General features: G+C 55.1%; 6 protein-coding genes across 6 annotated transcripts; 3 read left to right on the top strand and 3 right to left on the bottom strand.

Annotated features, from left to right (window-relative positions):
- Positions 1-11,010: 11,010 nt before the first annotated feature.
- Positions 11,011-13,039, bottom strand: G647_05482 (uncharacterized protein; the record flags this gene model as incomplete). The annotated part of the gene is made up of 2 exons (XM_008729812.1): positions 11,011-12,927; positions 12,980-13,039. The coding sequence occupies 2 exons, from the start codon at positions 13,037-13,039 to the stop codon at positions 11,011-11,013; spliced, it is 1,977 nt and encodes a 658-aa protein (XP_008728034.1).
- A 333-nt stretch (positions 13,040-13,372) lies between these two features.
- On the top strand, positions 13,373-14,717 carry G647_05481 (uncharacterized protein; the record flags this gene model as incomplete). Its single annotated transcript, XM_008729811.1, has 3 exons — positions 13,373-13,644; positions 13,741-13,994; positions 14,050-14,717. 3 exons carry the CDS (start codon positions 13,373-13,375, stop codon positions 14,715-14,717), a joined length of 1,194 nt encoding a protein of 397 aa, XP_008728033.1.
- An 89-nt stretch (positions 14,718-14,806) lies between these two features.
- On the bottom strand, positions 14,807-15,626 carry G647_05480 (uncharacterized protein; the record flags this gene model as incomplete). The annotated part of the gene is made up of 2 exons (XM_008729810.1): positions 14,807-15,048; positions 15,095-15,626. The coding sequence occupies 2 exons, from the start codon at positions 15,624-15,626 to the stop codon at positions 14,807-14,809; spliced, it is 774 nt and encodes a 257-aa protein (XP_008728032.1).
- A 1,022-nt stretch (positions 15,627-16,648) lies between these two features.
- Positions 16,649-19,183, top strand: G647_05479 (uncharacterized protein; the record flags this gene model as incomplete). Its single annotated transcript, XM_008729809.1, has 1 exon — positions 16,649-19,183. One exon carries the CDS (start codon positions 16,649-16,651, stop codon positions 19,181-19,183), a length of 2,535 nt encoding a protein of 844 aa, XP_008728031.1.
- A 696-nt stretch (positions 19,184-19,879) lies between these two features.
- On the top strand, positions 19,880-21,286 carry G647_05478 (uncharacterized protein; the record flags this gene model as incomplete). The annotated part of the gene is made up of 1 exon (XM_008729808.1): positions 19,880-21,286. One exon carries the CDS (start codon positions 19,880-19,882, stop codon positions 21,284-21,286), a length of 1,407 nt encoding a protein of 468 aa, XP_008728030.1.
- Positions 21,287-21,446: 160 nt separating this feature from the next.
- G647_05477 (uncharacterized protein) lies at positions 21,447-22,712 on the bottom strand (the record flags this gene model as incomplete). The annotated part of the gene is made up of 3 exons (XM_008729807.1): positions 21,447-22,142; positions 22,313-22,634; positions 22,693-22,712. The coding sequence occupies 3 exons, from the start codon at positions 22,710-22,712 to the stop codon at positions 21,447-21,449; spliced, it is 1,038 nt and encodes a 345-aa protein (XP_008728029.1).
- Between the last annotated feature and the right edge of the window lie 240 nt (positions 22,713-22,952).

Genomic DNA, 22,952 nt, shown 5'->3' with positions numbered 1-22,952 from the left:
TCCTATCCAAAGTATCCCATCCTATCCAAAGTATCCCATCCTATCCAAAGTATCCCATCCTATCCAAAGTATCCCATCCTATCCTATGTGTACGTGACCTTTGTACCGCCTGACCTCGATCGTTCGTTTCCTCTCCCCTCTCCGTCTCCCTTGCTTATGGATAGCATGTGGCGATACTTACTTACTTTACGTACTCCGTACGCTCGCCTGCTATCTGCCCATTGAGATAATTGCTGCCCGTACGTCGCATTGATTTTTCGGGTGTGCGTGTCAAGCCTTAAGACTCAAGTACATGCATGTCGTAGCCCATCGCCCCATCCTCCGTACCATGTACTCAGAACGCGTCTCCCACGCTCATGGTCTCATTGGCTTATAGGTATAGTAGGTGGCTAACACCCGCGCGGAAAAGCGGCAATGGGTCTTGAGCCTCGCCTTTCACGATACAAGATTCTCGCTCGGACCACGGTTGATGTGACAGACTGGGTAGGGGGACGGTCAGGGGTCAATGCTCAAGGCTCTTGTGGTAGGCAATCCCGTTCCTGCCCTGTTCCTTTCCTTGTGCTGTCCTTGGCATTACTTGCCAGGACCGGCTGTGAGATAGCCGATAGCAGAGAGCGGAGCTCTCAAAGATAGTCTCAATAAGATATTGAAGACCAACGCTGGTGCCCTGCCATAGCTCTGCTCACCTTCACCTCACATGGGAATAGGAATAGGTGGGAAGCAATGTTGTTTGGCCCGCCATGGGGACTCTACATTATTTGTTGGATCAGGCCAGACAGTGTCAGGAAGTCAGGAAGTCAGGAAGTCAGGAAGTCAGGAAGTCAGGAAGTCAGGAAGTCAGGAAGTCAGGAAGTCAGGAAGTCAGAGGTACGACATCCCTAGGATATGCAAATCTTTGCTGGAGGCGAGGCGAGGCAAGACAAGGCAGGTCGTCCAAGGCAAGACGGGGTAAGACAGGGCAAGACAGGACAAGACAGGGCAAGACAGGGCGGGCGAGTAGGATGCAAGGACAGGCTGGAGGCCCGCGCGGTGATGACGGCCCCTCGCGTCCATCCGAGATATCGTCATGTCCTTGGTGCGTTGGTGTGTTGGTGTGTACGGTAGGTAGCCAAGTATGGCGTATCGAAGTACCAGCCCTCCCTGCTACCTTGGGTTGTCAGAATTTCAGAAGGGTGTGCAGACTGCGTGGCTGAGCGATGAAGCTGGGATAAACGACAGTGTATTGCATTGTATTGTACTAGATCGCATCGCATCAACGGTGCCAGCCGCCGCTTTCGTACAATGTAGATATCGGCCGCTTGATCCTTCGCTTGAGACAATGTTCTCAGGCCGCCATCACCGGCCAAATGGTACCGGGTGCTGGCGTGTAGTAGACTCAGAACAGGGAGTCGTTGTGTCGAAGTGGACAACCAGATCGCACGGCAGGCAGGTTGAAGCTTCTGAGCAAGACAGAAAGTATGGGGCCAAGAAATTACAGGGTGAAGCTGCTTGTCGGGTATAAAAGAGGACATCCAATGTTCCAAGTAACGAGGATTATTCAGAGGTTGGTATTCGATAAGGACACTCAAGAAGGGACGGTTCGGTAATGGCATTCTGAATGGTGGCATTCGGTAAGGACCTTCAGGAAGGAAGTGTTCAGGTGTCGAGTCTTTGGAGCCTCGGTGGCTGAGCCTGCCATGCCATGGCTGACAGATGGGACCTGTGTTCTTATGACTCGATATCCTGCTCCATGATAACAACGGTCAGCAGCTGGAGAGACTGGGTATTGTACATGCAAAACTGCTCGCTCGCATCATACCTGGGGCGTTTCAAGATGTCGAGCCGCTACTCTTCGGCTTGCGGCCTATGTAGGTCGGAATGCAGCGTTCACAGCGCGTATGATCGCAAGGGACGCACTTGCGATAGAGTTTCCATAGCTGAGGATTCTCTTTGGCTCCGTCGCACCGGCAGCAGTACCAGTAGTTGGCTCGAACATAGATGCCAGTGGGAAGATCCTTTGTGGTGTCGATGACCTCGACTATCGGAGGGGTGTCCGTCATGTTTGCGCAAGGAGATACTGATCGGGATGAAGCTGGGATAGGGGTTGTCTGAGCTGGTCAGAGGTAAGAATAGAGGATATACCTCCACCACTGCCTCCTTCTGTAGTATACATGAGCCATGGCCCAAGCGAGCTACTGTCTGTGCACGCCCTGATCATGGACAGGACCCCAGGCTTCGGTGATTCGGGACGTTCTCAGAGGTGGAGTGGGCCCGACGCCTACCGTGGCAGGAAGGGACGAGCCTGGCAAGGGATTCTAAGGAGCTCTGTAAGACACCCCTGCTGCTGTGTCTTATTGGAGGGATGAGAGTCGGTGAGAAATAACTGTTCATCGATCATGCCTCAAAAGGTGGTAGTGTTGGCAGACCGGACCACAGCAATGTGCCTCGAAGGCATCATGGCGGAGTATCTGTCGCCTGTTTGCCTGTTTTGTCCTCAAGGGGCCTCTCCCCTGGCTCACTGGACTCGAATTTGGCGTTTCGTTGTCGGCCTTTTGCGACATGGGCGCGAGTCGTAGCTTTAGTCCGATGCAAGTTCGAACACGCACGCAAGAAGAGATTGCATGCGCCCAGAGAGTGTGTACTGTGGAGGCTTCATAAATGACCACGGCGAGCCATTCCGAAAGGGGCCACACTGGCGTATACTGTTGGTCGGCCGAGAGAATGCGATAGTCCTGGAAATCAAATCTATATTGCATCATCGCTGGGCGTCTAGCATAGTATACCCACGGCCAGTGCTTCGTTTGCCAGGTGTGGCTCGACGTGGTCCAGACGGATACATGCGAGAACGATCCAGCCAATACGGAAGAGGTTGCCTTTGGCGTCTATACTGAAGATGGCACCATTGCAGCCGGCTGCATCATCCCAGTCTACCACGTGGCCATGGTCATGAGCAGGGCATGCAGAGAAGATCGACGCTGTGTTGCTGCGTGCTCAACACAGGCGGGTGGGGTTTGCAGCAGCGGAGCACAATCAGCAGCTCGTGAGGCTTGAACCAGGATTGGCTTGACCGTAAAACTCCCGTCGGGAAAGCTCAGAAGCAGACTAAGAGGATAGCAGCTTGGATGGGATGTTAGTTTGGCTGAAGGGTCGACATTCAACACGAGGCAGACGGGGGGGATGAAGACCAGAATCGAGTAACCGGATGCGCGGTGAGATAAGAGCCGGAGGGCGTGCAGATGGGCGAGGCAGCCAGGGTGACGAGATGACAGGGGGGTGGCTGCTGGTGCTGGTGCTGGTGCTGTTGCTGCTTTGCACCTGCATCTTGCAGGGAGTGGCATGCATATGTCCAATCGGTGATATCGGCATCGTCAGGACGAAGCTGGGGCACCAGAGACTGTACATGACGCTCTTCATCGAACGAGTTTCCAAAAGTACCATCCCAAGACACGCTTGTTCGCTTTAGGGGCCCTCTCGATTGGCACAGCAGCCAGAGGGATCTATGGTATAGCAGACAATCGCAAGTCTCCCGGGAGGCGGAAATGGCCGCGAGATGAACGGGATTGCGGCCATTTGAACAACCCTTTGAGAGCCATGACTTGGCACTATCATCAATGCACGTGTATGTATGCCCAGTACTGTGAACCTGAGTTGCCGAGACGCCCTGACCACCGTTCAGTTCAACCAAGGTCTGCCCGCTTTCCCACTGCTCCTGATATGCCCGAAAGGGTGACGTGCGAGACAGAGGTCCATGCACCATCGTGGTCGTTCAGAGGGGTGCTTCTCCGTATCAGTAGAGATCATGGAGCTGAATCTACACGGCGGTACCAGCCGAATATGCGTCGTCGCCGCTTGGCTGCTAGTGCCGTGGCACCACTTTGTCGTCATGCTGCGAACGGCGGTGTTGCTTGAGAAAGGCGTCTTCGCAATATCGACACCGCTTCTGGTCGCATTCCGGACAATGTGTCTTGTAGAGTTCGCGTAGATTGATGGCGTGGCACCGGGAGTTGCAACATCTCCAGGCGTTGGCACGCACGTACACTGCGTTGTGATCCATGACTGAGTGAAGATGGTATCGAGAATACAAGCCAGGAGGCCGATCAAAGGAGTGCTGTTCGTGTTTAATCGATGCCCATGACAGCGAAAACCGCAGCTTATAAGCCATCACGGCTACGTCCCTATCTGCTGGGGCTCTGCAGCTGGGTGTCTCTTATACCGGCTTGAAAGTAGCATGTCCAGTCATAGCGTCGACTAGGCGACAAGAGAAGATCTGAAGCAGATACTTCCACGAGCGTACGCAGTGACGTGACTGTGCAAAGAACCGGTAAAGGGACTGACACGCGCGAGACGCAAGTGTGGACGAACTCCCAGTGGCTCGGGAGCATAATCCCCACACAGGAGCCAGCAAACGTCCAGCCGACACCCAAAGATACCAAACATTAGCGGGAGTGATCTGGGCCTCTGCGCACGGCATTGCGCCAAAGAACATTTGCACGCGAGCGTAGGTGAGTGGAAATCGGATCGGCGGGTCGACAATCCACAGAACATCCTCGGCGTAGTACAGAACATCGGATTGCTGTATGTGGTCCTGATCCTTGATCAGCCTGAGCCGGGATCCAGGATAGTTTGCTAGACGAAGGCAGCCAGTCTTCGGGGACGGAGAGTCAGGGGGCTTTGCCATCCGCGGACAGCAGTGTTGTAATTGTCTGGGCAATCCAGAGCCCGAAGAGACCCCGCTGCATTCTTCTGGAAGTTTCAACCCAGCAAGTCAGAGTTCTGAGTGTTTCAGGGGTGGATATGTCGATGGCCAGCAGTTTCAGCGTCCAGGACGCAGAGATGATGGCCGTGTACCAGTCTGATTGGAAGCCTCTCACACAGCCGATCAAAGTTAATATCGCTGGTCACGAACAGGCGGGAGCATCGAGGACACACGGTTTGGGCAGACTTGGGTTCGGTAGCCTTCGGGCACACAGTCACAACCCTCATTGCGGCTGTACAATAGTGCTGTAGAGGCGCATGACTCCCTACGCTCTGATCCCAAAGCGTCCAGTCACTGAAGCGGGTTGCGGCAAAGCACGACGGGAGGGCGGTCCCAAGGTGCAGAGCGAGTGATCTGAGATCTGTGTGCACGGCTGTGTGATACCGCACAGGAGACAAAATCACCGTCGGAGCCGGTCAAGGGGAGGAGGAGGGTCGATCGGACGCCTTTGCTGCCACTTCGTCGGAGGGAGCCAGGGTTCTGAGTCATGCTAGACTGATTGTCTAGTCCCCGTAGCAGTAGGCTACAATGCCGCCTCGGTGACCAGCGGGATAGTGTGGAACAGGAGAGCCGTTGGATGGTAAGACGTTGAAAAAGGCAGCTATTTGCCTGGCCCGAAGAAGGGGGGGGGTGTGTCTGCGTAGAAACTCTAGGCAGCAAACGCCTTGGCAGTTGAACCCCCAGCCACGGCCGTTCGCACCGTCTAATCTACACCGCTCTTTGCAGACCTGTGAAGGGTCGAGTGACTGTGTACACGACGGTGAGAGTCGCCTGTTTCGAGCAGATATTGTCCTTCGTCGGCTTGTGTCGCTGCTGGCTCGAAACACCACCATCCCTCCGCCCTCGTAGCCGAATTCTGCCGAGTCAGCCTGACCCTAATCGCCGCTAGTTCAACAATCAGGCTCCTGATGGACTGCGCCACAGGCTCACCAAGTAGAGTAGTTTTGCTTGTGCTTGTCAAGTCCAACTGCCTGCGTCATGAAGCATTCCGCTATGTATGAGAGCCGGCGAGGCGGCCGTCATGAAGCTAAGCCAGCTCTCAAGCTCCCGGAACCCTGCCAATCGCCTGATCTACACCGCCACAGGTACAGTACATGAGAAATCAACAGCCTCCCTATCTCGCTACATGCTGTGGTGCAACAAACCCCCATCCGCCCCATGAAATTGCTCGGCAGGAGCCTTGTGGAAAACGCACACAGCGCAAGATTCTGCCGGGTCGAGAGTCAATGTCCAGGCCTGATGTCTGCAGTCGCCGGACAGCATGTCCGCGGATAACCGTCTTCTTGTGCCATGCCAGACTTGTATGAGTCAACCGGCATTCGTGTCAGATATTACTCTCCCTCCCTGTGCTGTCAATCTCGGTCATGAGAACCCGCTAACGTGACATGTTTGCTTTGATGCGTGCTTGCTGGCGAGACCACCGCTCCAGTGCCTTCGACCGGACCAGAGTCTGTGGGACCACGCTGACATCTTGACTTGTTGGTTTCCACACGACACTTGCTGCACCGTTGGTGGCGATGACAGTGCGGACAATGTGTGTTCAGCTTCACTGTGAAAGGCCCGTGACCGCAGTGGCAGCAGTACCAGACCGCAACGTCGGCGCCGCTCAATGCAATGGGGAGCAATTTAGATCGATTTCTAGATCGAGTCTTGCAGAGGGCGGGGCGTACAAGCACTTGTCTGGAGATTTTGGCTGAAATTCGACGACCTGAAAGGCCACCCATGGGTATGTCTCTTTGGTGCGGATAGTGTGGAATCATGGAACTGACCGGCATTATCAGTTTACAGTCTCTGCGACACGGGGCCAGCTTACCTTGGCATGGTGACGGTTGCAGAGACCCTGAGACGGAGACGTAAAAGTGCTGTTCGGACGTTTCGAAGCTATGCTGGAGATGATCGTGAGAGTTTGAATTCGAGGGTGGAAGCACGCTTATCATGCTCGGTGGCCCAGGAGGAGTGGTTCTCTGAGGGATTTATCATAGTGACCCATCTGCTGCCTCCTGCCGTGATTGGAGCTATGGCGTGGTAGAGCAGTGTGCTGTACATATGGGAATACGGTTGTCTTCACACTCGCAGCCTGTACAGCATAGGCGAATGAAATGGTTGCCGGCCCCCAGTGCCTGGTGGTAAACCGTGGCGCTCGAGCTAGCGTGGTAAAAGTGGTAGAATTCCTGACGAATGGGACAGCCGCCAGACACAGATCAAAAGGCTCATTTCCTAAGTCTGGGCGACCATTGGTTCAATCTGGCAAAACAGACCGAGATTTTGGGGCTGGCGTAGCAAATGATTGAGCCTCAAGCGGAAGCCGGGTCGAGGTATCATGGCTGGATGGCGGGAACTTTCCACTTCGTCGATATGCTCCCTGTCAGCTGGCGAGAATGCATGGATCTTGGGCCACGGGGCTGTAAGAAAATGAAATATCCAAAGCAGAACGAAAGTTATCCTCCCAAGCTCAATCAGTCCAGGGGTTCGTTAGTCGCAGCCTTGTCGCCTAGGGGGCTTGGATGGTCGTCAACGGCACAACAGCCGGGACAGCCCCTAGAAGAGCCTTGCACAGCCTGTACGCCTGTTGGACCACGATCTCTAAGCACCACTCACCCGTAAACTTCACCTTTATACAATCCGGGCATCGACTTCACGGGCAATCAGTGGAGTTGCCTGGCACTTGCTCTGAGGTCGACGTCGAATGGATATAGACGTGAAGGCAAAAGGCGTCAGACACTTTCCGGAGCTTGGTCCCGCAACTTCAGACTCGCAAAGTATCGTAGAAAGTGCGATTTTCGGAATCATTTACACGTTCTGGCGCGACTAGGCGTGGATGCGAGAAGGAAATGATCATTGCCGGGCGCTTTCTTTGCCTGCGACGGTGGGTCAATTTTGATCATGTTCTCGGCTCAGGTCCCTGCCCTGAGTTCCACCCTCCATGGCACGGAACTTGCTCTGTCCATTCATGATAAAATCTCATAGGTAGGAGCTTGGCCATGTCCATTGGGATATTGGATCAGAGTTGTGGTTGCCCAGCACGTACAGGGTTCGGGTTGGAATTTGCGGCAAGCTTGCTTACACCGAACCACCTTGGGCAGGATCCATAGGCCTGCGAGGACGTGCCTGATCATCGCTGTGGGGCACGGCTCCGTGTCTCAGGAATAGGATGTGTAGCCCAGTATCTTCGGTGTGGGTGGACTGCTCCGTAGGTGCGATACTATGAAGGACCATGTCCACATGATTGTGTGCTCGCTACCCGTCGCCGTGAAATCACCGAAGCAGCAGAGGCGAGGCGAATTGCAGACATGCTGGGTAAGCAGTGGGTATTCATCTTCCGAGTTGCCTTCATCGGTCGCTTTGCTTGGTCATTCGTCGACGGCAAAAGCATGGCTGGCCATTTCACCTTGCGCGGGGTGGATCGTGGCAACGATGCAGCGACCACCTGCTTTGATTCCACGCTTCTAGGCAATGATTCGACAGTCCAGAGCCATCCAGCAGAGTCACCTTTAATCAAAGCAGACCTCACGGGCTGTACGTCCAACATTGATTCACTCCCGCTACGGGTGTGCCTCGAGGGTGTCCCAACATCTGATCTAGCGGCGCCATCACTGCTTGAGCTTCTCCAGCGCCTGTGACGCATCAACCCTCAAACGGTTCTTGGATCTTAGAGGAAACTGGCCTTGTCAGATATCAGTTAATTCACCAGGACCTGCTCTTTCGACCAGGACCTTTGACCAGGGGTGGCTTTTTCATTCTCTCGTAACACACCCTGGACAAACTCTTGCCAGGTATAGTTGCCTCGACGAGGTCTCCACAGACAACTGTGAATGAGAAGAGGAGATGTGCGCTGCCATAAAGAGGCCTGGCTTCCAATCAAGGCCAGCTTTTGCCTTAACCTCTCCATAAAAGCAGCAACCCTTCTGTTGCTTAAACGAGGGTATGCTGATTCAAGGATGTGGAAGAAGCCGCGCCACGCCGTAAAAGTCTGGCCAGGGAGCACACCGCCACGCCTGGCTCCCCGGTATCTTTGGTATATGTTTTCGGTGTAAGGGCGTACCTAGCAAGATCGAAGGATGTCGTGGCCCTTGCTCTACCTTGTTTTGCGGTTCACGCAGCCAGGCCGCGGTCGCGCTGCCCGCACCGCAAGTTTTGCATTGCATTGCAGTGCAGGACTAATGGCCGGAGGAGGCAAGGGCAGGCGAGGCAAACGAGTCGGTCAAGGGCACTGGCGCTGGAGTACCGCATCCTGCCCAAGACACAGATCAAATTTCCCTTCCCCTGCTATTCACCCAAGCGCGATCCGTGATGGTACTCGCATGGTCCTCGCGAAATATTCGCGGACCATGGCCCTGGCTGTCATAGTGCGGTCGGTCTGGCTGATGCCCTTGCCTTGCACGTACCCTAGCAGGTCGGGTGACAGGGTTGGCAATCGAATTTGTCCTGTAAGCGAGTGGTGGGCGAACAGAAATCAGCAGAGTGCCGATCGTGTACTCAAGATAGTATGGTATGCTCCGGGCAGGATGCTTCAGAACGGACTGAGGGCGTCATGCCAGTCGATACAGTCTGCTCACCTAGGTCGCTGCTCTGCTCGAACTTTTCGGATCCACCGCGGTGGTTGTAGCAGGGAGCCGACAGATTGGGCCAGCCGACAAGACAAGCGCGTGCGTAGTCATCGGAGCGGGGGATGATCTCCCTGACTTGTGTTGTTTGAGGAGTGAAGGGAGAACCAGCGTGGACGCCAGACCGGTCAGGCATCGATGGCGCTGTGCAAGGAAAGAGGCCCAAATTACAACCAATCGAAGTTGATGGCGCCATGCCTCGCTCGACTTAGCGAGCTCAACCCCATTGATCGGACATCCACGTCCTGCTTCCTGACCGGTTGCGTAAAAGGAAAGGTCGCGATAGCAACGCCTTAGTGCGGCTTTACTCGGTCTGAGCGAAGATTGACTCACTGCAGTCGGGAATATCTAGCCCAGAGCCATGCGGTTCATGCAGAATAGCGGAGAATCACACACCCTCTTGAGGCCGACATTTGGGTGGCTGACCGGGAATGCCGATGTGACAGCCCCTGAGCGCCCTTGAACCCAAGTGCCAGCATGCGTCATGGTCATGTCGCACACAGACCGATCCTCCAAGCTCTGGAAAGTGAACCAATTCAACATATATTGGTGGGAACCATTTGTGGACAAGCGGTCTGCACCAAAGATAGATCCACAAACAAGCACATGGCACTCGGGCTCCCCTTCAGCCATGTTCATGCCGTCCATCGCGCTGTCGCCACTAAAGCTACCCCACGCCTGAGTCACTTGCTGCTGATGAAGGCGAAGGCGATCAACTGCTCGCAGTCCTGGCGACAAATGCCCAAGGGCCACGCGCTGAGTCTGCGTCTTCCATGGCGGTAGCCTCTCCAAGAGACACCCCCGTTTTCTTCAGGAAGTCGTGCGTGCTAGCTCCCGACACTCCCTTACGAGAGAACGAATGAACGACGCTCTTTCCGCGAATATTCTGCTGGAATTGTTATCTGCCCAATGATTTGAGAGCACGTTTTGGCTGCCTGGGCATCAGAACAAGCGCTCAAGCATCGACCGTACTTGCGGTGAAGATCCGTGCAAGGCATCAAAAATCCCCCGGAGCTGCGTCTCTGTGTTTCAGCTTCCGTCCTTCTGCCTCACCGCTCATACAGCTGGCTGACTTGGGACAAGCCGATTGAAGAAGAAGAAGAAGCAAGGAATCGGTTGGGGAAAGCGAGAGAAGGACGGGCGGGAAAACCCACGAGCTGTCGCGGCTCTCAAGGTTTTCCATTTTTAACTTGACTTGCCCGAAAGAAGTTATATATTGTCACTTACAGTATATATCGAAACTTGAAGATGGTATGGAAAGGTAGCCACGTTGGTGACACGGGCTATGCCGATACGTCGAGTTCTGCTGATGTCGATCCCAACCCATTCAGGGTTCACGCAAATGATTTGGTCCTGGTCACAGTGACGGTGAGGCGAGCAGGCAGCAAGCAGCAATCTCACAATCCTGCCTCCAGGTCCAGGCGGATGCAACCAAGATTGTGAGTCGGAGGCTATGCGCCTAGGCGGACTGTAGGTATCAATCTTGCCGGACTTCTGAATTGTGAGGTAGTGGCCCAACCGACAGTTCGTTGTGGTGTCCGAAAGGGCACGTCATTGTCGGAGATGTTCTCGAGCCTTGTGTCTGCGTCGTCGTCATGCCGCATGGTGCTCAAACTAAGCGGTATGATTCGCCTGAACAGGGGAACGATCAAGATCAGCTCGTCACCTGGCTCATTTCCTCTTCTTTGCACCTGCATTGGCCTGTGCACCGCTCGCACGAGAGACCGGAACAGATGGCTTCAGCTCCTTGGTATCCTGTCCGGCCAGTATCTTTTTCGCTTCTCCATCGACCTTCTTGTCGTTGTCCTCGTGTTCCTCGTCTTCATCATCTCCTCCTTGTCCGAATTCGTTTACCCGAGTGTAGTCAACCTTGTACGCCCACTTCTGGTATAGCCACACAAAGAAGATCACATCGTCTCTTAACGTCGCCAGCCTGTGGAGGAGTGGCATCCGAATTGTGAAGGCGAACAAGTCGTCGATGAAGGTGTTGAGGAACTTGTACGTGAGTGCCTTGCTGGGCATGTGTGCCACGGACTTGAGTCTGTAATTGATATACAGGCTCGGAACCATCATCAGAAACCCATAAGCATAGACTGAGCCGACCAAGGTCTCAATGATGAAACTGTACCACGATTTGTGGGATTCGTAGATGAGGCTGTAGACCGCGTAGGCGAGCAACAACGGCACGGCAATGATGTACAAATATCGGAACGCGATCTGGTCGTACTCCTGTGTTTTCTTTTCGGTCTCGCTCAGTTTGTGTTTATCTTCGAAGACGATTACGTAGGGTAACAGTCCCTTGAACGACGAGTCGGGACCCGGTTCACGCAAGCGCACATCGACTGTCTTTGTGATTTTCCACGCTTCGAGGACGATGCCGAACCCTTGGGATGCCAGGATCATCCAGCTTGTATTCTCCGAGTTGTCGACCAGGTACAGAAAAATGACGGCCTGCATGAAGACATTCGCCAGGATCGTGCGTACGGAGGTGCCCACGTTGTCTTTCTTCTTGCGCCAGTGCGAGATGTCGTTCTTGAAGGCCAGGCCTTCGAATACCATGTGGAGGATGCTGACGACGAAGGTGGTACCCAACAGGTATGCGTTAGTATCCAAGAGAATTTCCTTGAACTTTTCGAACTCGCTGCCGTCGCCTGAGGCTGGCATCGGACCCCCACTTGCGGCTTGTTGGGCGTTTTGCTTCATACCTTCGTCGATGCTTGCTAAAAGTGAGTATTTCCAATTCGCGAGGTTATACAGATTGATGTTGAGAGGCATCGAGGTTACCGTGTCGTTTAACTCGGTCATGTGCGATCGCAGCTGCCAGAAGGTGTTCAGGAAGATCACTGGGTAGTACCAGCCATTCTGGCCCGTGGAGTCGCGTTGACCGGTGGGTTCAAGGACGATATTCTTACGCACGGCCGGGTGCATTTGACGCCAGTTTTGGATGCCTGTGTTGGGAATGACAGCGACAGTGAAGTTCGGGTGGTAATAGGACGCTATCTGGGGCCCGGTAGATTCTTCGGCATCATCTTCCACCACACTTTCAGACTTGTCAAGTAGGTTCTTCAACTTCCGTGCCTTTTTCTTGGGGAGGTATTGATTCAGCGGTTTCCTGAAGTACTCGGCTTTGTAAGGGTCGTAGCTCGGACTTGTCGGGTCAAGCTCGTTGCCGGCTAGGGCGACGAAGAAATGCGCCCATAGTGTACCATTGTGTTGGACTTCTTTGGGAATTGCGATGTGCGTGTTGACCTCTCGGTTCTCGCTGTAGTTGCCAATTCTGAAGCTCTTCTCATCGAGGACCAGGTTCTCCTTGGGCAGAGTCGCTAGCGAGGGGAGCGTGAGCTGCGGGGACACGTACATCTGGATGTCGACGACGCTGTTGTCCGGCCACAGGGGTGCGATGTTGTGAGGGATCTGAGAGTAGTTGGTGAGGGCCGTGACGTCTGCTCTGTCCTCGAAATTGACATTCTGCTTCAGATTCGTGCCAGCGCTGCCGGTGCTTTGTGTCTTGGAGCCGAAGAACTGGTTGACGACGAACTGCGTGAGCATGAAAATGCCGACGCCCTGGATTAGTGTCTGGACTAATGACTGGAGGGTTGTCAGTTGGCATGGCAGGACAAGGTTCTGTCGAGGTGCTTACCTTGCCGCCTGCCTCTTGTCTCCCCGCGGCCGGAGCACCGCCTGTTCTTGAATCGGGCATCTTGGGCGTGCCTGAGGCGATGATGGTCTGAACGACAAGGACACCTTTGACTGAGTGAAAAGAGGCGAGGAGGTCGATGCTGAGAGTGTCCCGCAGGTGGGCCGTTATCGGCTACGGAAGAACGTTGATCCGCCTCCCGGTGGTGGTTCTTGGCTTTACCTCGACAGAAGCAAAGCCAATAAGCCGACATAGTTCGACCACGACTCTCCCTGGTTATCAGTCAAATCACCCCGCTTTATTGGATGTCATTGCGATGATATCGATGTTGGGGACGAGACCATATCTGACGTGATTTTAGGCGATGCTCTCGCCAGGCTGAGGCTCTGAGCACAGATGGCAAATGGAGGCTCAGTGGGCACACCAACGCCTCAGTTTCCTACCCATAATGCTCCCCGAGTGTGGCTATTGACCTCGGGGGACTCGCCTATTGGCATCTCGGTCGCCCGTCAAGTCCTCGAACATGGCGACTATGTCGTCTCGGGGATCATTCAAGCCGAGTTTGAGAATGACGGAGCGCGAAGTCAAGAATTCAAGCGATTCTTGTCTCAGGTAGGACGGACACCTGGGATGAAGGAGCGGTTGAAAGTTGTCGCATTGGACATCAGGTAGGCCAATCCTTTCCCTCAGTCGACGTTGACGCTATTTTTCTTTTGAACTAGAGCTTACTTCCAAAGCGACGGCTGGAACTGACCGTGATGTAGAGTCGTTGGACAGTGTCAGGCCGCCGTGGCGGAAGCTGTGCACACATTTCGAAAGGTCGACATCCTCTTCTGCTGTACCAGTGAAGCTGTTGTCGGAACCGTTGAGGAGCTCTCTACCAACCACCGCACTCTCACCCTGGTGCGCGATCAGTTCGAGAAGAACTTCTTTGGACCCATGAACATAATCAAGGCAGTCGTTCCCCAGATGCGATCACAAATGAATGGGCACACTATCGTCCTTACTGGCGTTTCAGGTCAGGCCGATCTCGCTCCTTCAACTCTTTCGGTACGTGTCTGACTGGATGACAGGTCACCTCGGTACTCCCGGACTGAGTATGTACTGTGCCTCTGGGTGGGCACTCGAGGGTTTCTGCGACAGCATCGCATATGAAATTGCACCCTTCAATATCAAGTTGACCATCGTCCAAGCGAGCCTCGAGATTGGAATTCTAACCAACAAGATCACCTCAGCACCGCCAATGAAAGAGTATACCCCAGAATTTGGTCACACCGCCCCTATCTTCCGGGGCATAGTGGACGGTCTGCTGAATCGACTACCGGGCATCCGGGCCCAGTATTCACCTGCACAGGAAAAGGAAATCCAGTCTCCATCTTCAGAAGCCGAAAGGCAAAGCGGCCCTTACCTTCTGAGTCGAGACGAGGTTGTTAGCTTGTATCCACCTCTCAGTCACGCGCATACAGAGAAGCTGATATCCGAAACTGTTCATGCCCTGACAGCTATTGGTGGGCATGAAAATCCTCCTGCACGTCACATTGTTGGAGTGGAAGGGGTCAACGCTGTCAAGGAGAAGCTCAAAACCGTGAGCGAGGAGCTGGAGGAATTTGTGGATACGAGTGCGTCGGCCGATATCTACGCCCGACACGGTGGTGGCGGAGGACGTACTGCAAGTACAGGAGATGCGGAGATCAAGGATCTGGAAGATGACATCTTCGATGCAGCTCTGGGCTTGAGATAGCGCTCTGGGTAGAGACATGTTTTCGAACAGCCACATCCACCTGACACCAGGCACCGGAAACTGCTTTCCGAATTTCACTCACCCAACCATCACCTAGCGACGCCGCGACCCTTGACGCCCTCCTTCTCTATCATGCCTGTTCTTTTCGTGACGGCGATCTGATGGGGAGTGACTCCGAGGTTGCTCACGACGAGGGTAGTCCCGCTCGCGGTCGGGCGAAAGGGATCTTGATCTCTCCCGCACGGGTCTCTGTCGTCGCGGAGACCTACCATTGTGACGGTGCTCACTATGGCGGTGGTGGTCATCTCTGTGTCTTCTTTCGTGCCCCTTTCTGTGTCTGTGCCTGCTCCGACTTCTGCTTCTGTGTCTTCGATCACCATGGCGGCGTTTGTATTCCCGGAGCGCGTGCTGAAGCTCCTTGTCTTGATCTGTGGCGGTGCCTTCCAGACGCTCAGTAGTGGATTGCCCCTCATCCGGAGCCGAAACCCCTGCAAGTCGGCCATATCCAACGCCCCTTGACATTGCAGCGTCTTCATCTCCTGCAGCCGCTTTCAGAACATTTCCAACCTCGCGTTGCGTGCCTAGCTCTTCCATGTTCGGATTGTGCCGCGGAGCCACGGGCAGTCCCAGAGCTCTTGCTAGGGCGTCTTCCTCCGCTTCTTTGACTCTCCGAATCTCTTCCTTCCGCTCTCTGGCAGCTCTGGCGGCGGGGTCTTCCTCGGCGTTCGAATTGGAATCTGCTTTGGCGTACCAGTTGAGGTCACGACCCTTCTGCCAGCGGCCCACCGGAGCCATCAAAGAATGACCGAGGTAGTTTTCACGGTGCGAAGACGTCTGGACGTCTGACCACTTGAAGTCACCGCGGCCGCCACGCGAGCCTTCCTTTCTGACAGTTGCCAGCAGATCCATGGTGAGAATAATGATGAAGACGATCTTGGGGTGTGCAGCACAACGACGTGCAGAATGGGTCAAGTTCCAGCAGTACGGCAGCACAGCAGCTGAAAGATGAGATTGGGGTTGGAAATCCGATTTGAATCTGGGTAGCTCAATGCCGTGTAACACTTGACTCGTCACAACCACCACAGCGTGGTTCTGCTATTTCAGCAAATCCTGGTCAACTGGCGAGGGCCTGTGGAGCATGTAGACAGTCCTTATGTATCGCTGGGCGCGATAATATGTCGCATGCGAGAGAACGTGCATGTGTCGTCCCGGTTGGCAGAATGCGAAAGCAAGTGACCAGGGGACAAGATCTGAGCAGTCACAGAGCTGCCCAGTTCTGTGCGCAATATTTCCCAACTTGACGTTTCTGTGTTGCCAACCGCGATCAAAGAGTGCAGGGACAGGCGTGCGTATGACTGCTTCAGAAAAATCGAGTGTAATGAGTAGCTACGGTGCTGAGTATGACGGGAGTTGAAGACTTGAACAAAATGTGAGATGCTCTCGATGCTTTGACGAGCCGCCACTTGAACGTCGCCTGTGCGTTCATCATTCCTTCATTCAACTCTCTTCCCTCCACACTCCATGTCCAACAATGCGACGGTAAGTAACCTGTGTTCAGCCTGTCCCCGTCACTCACTCGACCCTCCACAACATTCAGTTGACATTCAGCAGATACTAAGGCTCTTGACCTCTCCATTGCCTCGTCGTCTCTCCTTCGTTCTCCCCACGCACGAGACTACTCGGTGGGTTGCAACCAATGCTAAGGTGAAGAATACAACGTTTTCACCGACCTTCACCCAACTGCGTTTCACTCCGTATCCATCACATGCAAGATTTCTTCTGGGCAGGGAAAGGCCTAGAAACTCAACAAGAAGAAGAGAGCCTCCGCGTCTCCGGGCGCACATCCGGCTGCGCCATGTCTCGAGCAGCTTAGGCACGTTAGCCGCAACTCGCACGAGTACGAGCAACACAACCGATGTATACCCAGCACCATGGAGGATGGTCGCAGGCCGTTTGAGTCGGTCAAGGTTGGCCTAGCCAGTGCTGAGACCGGGCAGGAGAGGTTCACACGAGACGGTGTCTATGCGCCGCCACCATTGGCCGCATGGCGGTGCAACTTGACGGCCCTGTCTCAGCGCTTCAACCTCTATTTTGCAGCCACAACAGACACCATTGCCGTCTACAGGCCAGATTTTCCCTTCCAGAAATTGTACAGACTGCCCGCGCTGCTGATTCCTCCTGCTCCGGCGAATCCGACCGCAAGGGGTTACATTGACCCACGGGTGCCTCACGCGGTTAACCACCTGATCGTGGGAGACCTCGGGAAGGAGGAAATCCTCCTCACCGCCACCGACTCTGGCAATATAACCGCCTACTATACCAAGACCATTGACGAGGCTATTCGCAAGGACCCATACCGCTTCAGCACCGATGCCCGTAGCGACTACATTGGAGTCAGACCATTCTTCACTCACTGGGTGGATGAATCGGCCTGGGGACTGGCCATCCACAGTAATGCCCGAATGATTGCGGTGTCGGCCAATACACCTCATAATACACCCAGCGACGACCCTTGCGCCAAAGTCACCGTCTTCGCTTTCGCCTTGACCGAGGACAGCCATGGCAGTGGGGCAGCAGATAAGCCAGAGGGTGAAGGCCAAGCCTACCTCGAAGAGCGCGACTGGGAAGAATGGGTTGCAATGGGAGTGGCTGCCACCACTCCGGCACGGAAGCGAAATTACAAGATCACTCTGGCCGGTGTTGAGGGTCATGATCACCACATCCCATGCATCTCCTTCGTCAATTCAGACGATGACCTGGAGGGCAACTGGCTTCTGAGTACTGACATCGGTGGCAATCTGAAGATCTGGCAAATCTGGCAAGGGATCTGTCAGAAGTCCTGGGTGTTCGCTGAGACCACAGCGGGCCCCGACTTCCTTATACCACGTCAACGACACCGGTCGCGTGAGAGAAACTGGTTTGTGGCGGCCCTGGACCCGCGGTCCTTTCGGTCAGCAAAGACCATGGAACAGTTCTGCGGACATAGCAACACGGCCCGGTACCATGGTCACAACAACCTTGAGAGCTACGATCTCACAGCCGTGGTTCGGATCCGGGCGCGGGGCAACAGCCATGCGCATCCGCTGATGCAGGAAAGTACAGAAGATGAGACCGACGTGGACGACAACATCGAGACGCCTGACTCTTGGTCAGACCTCGACGAGGCGGCTGTGGCCGTAAATCAAGGCCAATATAACCTGGATCTGGCCACAGACCACGGCCAGGCTACTGGAGCGGGCCCGTCCGCTTATGGATCTGGCGCTGGTGATATCTTGGAGCAAGTTTCAGAACCCGAGACGACAGACTCCGGTTCGATATCACCGGAACCATCCACGGGTCTTGACCACGCGGTGAGCGCCGATGCTCTGTTGGTCGAAGGCATCATCCTGGAAGAGCACGACGACTTTGTTCCTGATGAAGACGACGAGAGCGAGTACCATTCCGACTCAGAGCAGCAGGTAGAGGACGACGATTCGTCCTCGGTGGGCCATCGAAGCACCACTTCTCTGTCGAGCCTGACAAATCCGCGCAGTCCGGAGATTGACGTGGATGTCCTAGCTGCATCTGACATGGACTCTCCACTAAGAGCGCGGCAAGACGGTCAGAAGGAAGGCCAGCTTCCTGCGTTTACTATAAATGACTCGAGTGTCATCAAGGCTCGCGGCACGGCCAGCGCACCCAATATACCCACTATTCACTGCAGTGCGTCAAACCTGCGACTGCTGATGACTCCCCAAGCAGACTCTCCACATGTCTTCTGTGCCAATATTCTCAAACAAATTTTACCGCATCGGCTTAACGGCTTTCATCCCTCGCATATAGACAGACTTAATATGATGCTGCAGATCCCGGAGTTAGGTATCGTTGTCGTTGCCACCCAGATAGGTCGATGCGCAATCTGCTCGTTGACACGATTAACAACTACAGGAACGCTAGGCCTGCGGGTAGACTGGATACTACCTACTCGGAAACAAGAACTTAGGGGACTTCGGCCTTTCAGCCCACTGCTTGGTATAGCGGCATCTCCAGTACAGGGGCACTTCAAGAGTGAGAAATCCTCAGCCAGGCGAATGTCGGAGGAGACGGACGGTTGGGGGAAAGACCGCGTCGTCGATGGCGTCCCTACCACCTTTGACCCCACTGTACTGGTAGTGGAGGAACAGAGAGGTAGAGGAGAGCATTCGACTCCCGATAAGGGTCAGAATGGCAATGGGCACAACATGAAGAGGAAGCACGGTTCCTGTGCCGTTTCCAGAATGGACCCTCATACGACCAAGACCGAGTTCCGAAAGTGGCAAATCCCCACAGGAGCGGAGACATGGCAAGCCATGGACAGCAGTCGCCGATATAGGTTGATGCTCACATATTCAGACATGACCGTCCTGACTTACGAGCTGTCGCGAGGCATCGACGGTGACGAGGTTGCTCACGACGAACCCGTATCCACGCTGGAGCTTCTGGACTGATTTTCACCGTGGGATCACGTCCTCCCGGACCGAGCCTCGCCCAGGAATCATAAATCCTTGAGCTGCCACAGATATCACCTTTCTTGAGACGGTCCGGCCCGCAATGCTGGTGAGAACACACGCCGTTGCGTTGGCAGAATATCCCATGACAAAACTGCAGGTCCCAGCCGGTGTCGAGCCTGATATCGCATCTTCAGTGGTGGACTCGCGCAGTCCTCTATCGAGAGTGATTTCAGACACAGACTCATTCTGATTATCGAGGGCTAAGCCCATCCACGTCCAAGTTTCGATTATGATTCTTTCCAAACTGCGAATCACCATGGTGGTCTTGTAAGTTTCGGGCTTTTGTGACCCGCAGAGTTGAAGAAAGAAGCCGAGGAGGAATTGGTACATGCAAGGACACGGGCTGGGCAAGATTGCTATATGTCTCCCACTCGTTGCCCCCTTTGACAACAATATATGATAATAGTCCATATGCAGCGGGCTCTGCTTGTTGCGGGCTTGTTTTGCACGCGTGTGATTGGTCGGAGTCTCACTGCGTATGATGTCATCGCTGTAGACTTGACTGTGGCCTCTCTGAGAAAGCGACAATGCGTGGCTAGTAGAGTATGAAGCACTCTACGGAGTAAAAGGAATCCCAATCCGCGTGAACCTCTGCAGTGTGATCTCAGCACGGCATTCACCGAAGCCAGCAACATGGCCGATTCTGAGCGCAAAAACATCGTCGTTGTCGGCGGCGGCATCATTGGCTGCACGACCGCATACTTCCTCACTCGCCACCCAAAGTACAATCCAGACCTACACAGCATCCACCTCCTCGAAGCGACGGGCATCGCCAGTGGCGCATCAGGAAAAGCCGGCGGGTTATTGGCGCTATGGGCGTACCCGCAAGCCCTTGTGCCGCTTAGTTTCAAACTCCATGCAGACCTGGCGAAGGAGCACGACGGAGCGCGTAGATGGGGCTACCGAGGCGTGGGAGTAGGTCAGATCGAGCTAAAGGGCCGGCCACTCACGGGCCACGAGAACGTGATCGCACAGAGGGGTGTTGTGGACCGTGGTGAGGCCGATGCAAGCGATCCCAGCGGTCAGGCGACCGGGAAGGGAGATGCCATCCGCGGCATTCATCGCGCCGACGTAGCCAGTGACGAGAATGTGAATCCGGACCCAAACCCAGACTCGGACCGCTCGCGCGTGAGTCTACAGAAGAGGAGTCAAGCCTCGTACGCCAACATGCGCAAGGCCGGCCTACCAGACGACCTGGATTGGGTGGCGGAGGAATGCGCCCTCGCGTACGAGAGTATGGGCTCGCCAAAGGATACCGCGCAAGTCCATCCCTATCAGTTCACGACGTCAATGGCGGCGCTGGCCGAAGAAAGGGGCGCACGTATCGTCGTCGGAGCCAGTGTCGACTCGATCGAACCAGCCGACTCAGGGCACGTGGTGCACTATACTCGTAGTGGTACCAGTACTGGTACAGGCAGCGAGGCAGAGGCACAATCTCTACACGCCACAGACGTGATCATCACGGCCGGCCCGTGGACACGCACCGTCTGGCCAGGCACGCCCATCTCGGCACTGAGGGCACACAGCGTGACGATCCGGCCCTCGCGGCCCGTCTCGGCGTACTGCCTCTTCACGTCGCTGTCGCTGCCCAAGAAGTTCAAGCCCGCCGGCGGTGGGGATGGGAAGATGAAGAGCCGAGTCAGCCACGTTACGCCCGAAATCTACGCGCGGCCGAATAACGAGATCTACGCGTGCGGGGAGGGCGATCACCTCGTCGGCCTCCCTCGGTCGACTGCCGACGTCGAGGTCGACGACTCGCGCTGCCAGGACATCGTGGACTATTGCGCCAGCTTTTCGGACGAGATGCGCGATGGACACGTGCTTGTCAGGCAGGCGTGTTATCTGCCGCAGGTGGAGAGGGGAGGCGGGCCGCTTGTGGGCAGGACGAACACCAAGGGGGTGTTCATTGCGGCCGGGCATACGTGCTGGGGGATCCAGAATGGGCCGGCGACGGGGAAGCTGGTGAGTGAATTCGTGTTTGACGGGAAGGCAGGGAGCGCGGATGTGGGAGCTTTGGATCCGAGGAGGGTGATGAGGTAGACATAAGTTTTCTTATTGCTAAGCACCGAGACGCCAGTCCCTCACGAGCCTCGTACCATGCCGTGCCATGCCATGCCATGGACACGTCTCGGTCAGGGCCTGAGGAGTCTGCAGTTCCACAGCTCGCTAAAACTAGACAACACTGCCACGTGCTGTAGACTCAAGCCTTCCACGCACTCACGATCTGCACCACATCCTCGTCGGCAACGACGTGGCCCAGCCCGGTCCTCTGCGGGATGTGCTTCGCACTGGCACCCCACACCAACGCATACTTGAACGTCTCCTTGAGCGTGCGATGGATCTGGTCACACACATCCTCGATCGAGCTGTTACTCCGGACGATCAGCGCCTCGCTGAAATCCGGATCCACGCCCTGCCTCTTGGTGTAGATGCGCATGAGGCGCAGCTCCTGCCAACACCGCTCCACCACGTCCTGCACGCCCAGATCCAGCTCGCACGACATGACGACCGTGTGCGGCTCCCGGGCCAACTCGTCCAGGTAATCCACGCTCACGCTGTCGATCTTGTTGTACACGTACAGGCAACGGATGTACTTCCGGTGATCCTTCATGATGACGTCGATGAAGTCGTCGACCGTGGCGTTTTCGTCGCGCACCAGCACCTCGCAGTTCAGGATCTTGTAGTCGCGCAGGATGTTGTAGACCATTTTCTCGTCCAGGTGTTTCGGCGGCGACTGGAACGTGATTTTCATGCCCCCGGCTTTCTTGGCCTTGAGGTAGATGTTGGGGGGCTCGCGGTTGAGGCGGATGCCGACGGCCTCGAGTTCGGCTTCGAGCAGGGCCCGTTGTTCCGCACGCTTCGTCGCGTCGAGGACCATGAGGATCAAGTCGGAGGTCTAAGTGAGTCAGTGGGGGGGAACAAACTATGCATTCATGGTAGGAGGAGAGAGGAGGTGAATCGTGTCGTGGCGGCTCAGAGAAAAGCAAGCGAATGGGACGTTGAAGCGGTCTTGGGAGGGGCTTTCCATGGAAATATCCGGTACAGTATGAAGCAAAGACGCCCTACCTTTGCGGCACTGATGACTTGTCGTCCTCTCCCTTTACCCTCCGAGGCACCTTCAATGATTCCGGGCAAGTCGAGGATTTGGATCTCGGCGCCTCCATATTCAAGCACGCCGGGGATGGCTGTGAGAGTGGTGAAAGAGTATGCTGCCACTTCGGACTTGGTCTTGGTGATCTTCGAGAGGAAGGTCGATTTGCCGACCGACGGGAAGCCAACCAGGGCGATACGAGCGTCTCCGGACTTGGAGACATCGAAGCCCGCGCCACCGCCTGAGCCAGCACCGGGGCCTGGCTCGAGAAGTTGTGCACGGAGCCGCGCAAGTTTACTAGGTAGCCATGTTAGCTGTGATATGCCCACTGGTGCAAGACCCAAAGGCCTGTCACCGCGAGACGGCTGCAGTCATATTGAAGGGCAGAGCGTGTGCACTGCCTTCTTCCAGTGGGTGCTCCGATGCTCGAGGCCCATAGTGTCCGGCAAGGTGGCCGCTATCCTAGCCACTCCTAGGTTTCGAACACATATCACCATAGGCAATGCAATAGACAAGATGCATGGTTCTTGGCACCTGTCCTTGTGACACGTCTTTCCTTCCCCTTTGTATCTTGGTCGTGCAGGAAGAAGAGGGTCAGAACTCACCCTTTCAGTA

Source organism: Cladophialophora carrionii (genome assembly GCF_000365165.1).
Source record: "Cladophialophora carrionii CBS 160.54 unplaced genomic scaffold supercont1.4, whole genome shotgun sequence".
Classification (NCBI taxonomy): domain Eukaryota; kingdom Fungi; phylum Ascomycota; class Eurotiomycetes; order Chaetothyriales; family Herpotrichiellaceae; genus Cladophialophora; species Cladophialophora carrionii.
The sequence above is the reverse complement of the archived record's forward strand: the minus strand, read 5'-3'. Positions and strand labels throughout refer to the sequence as shown.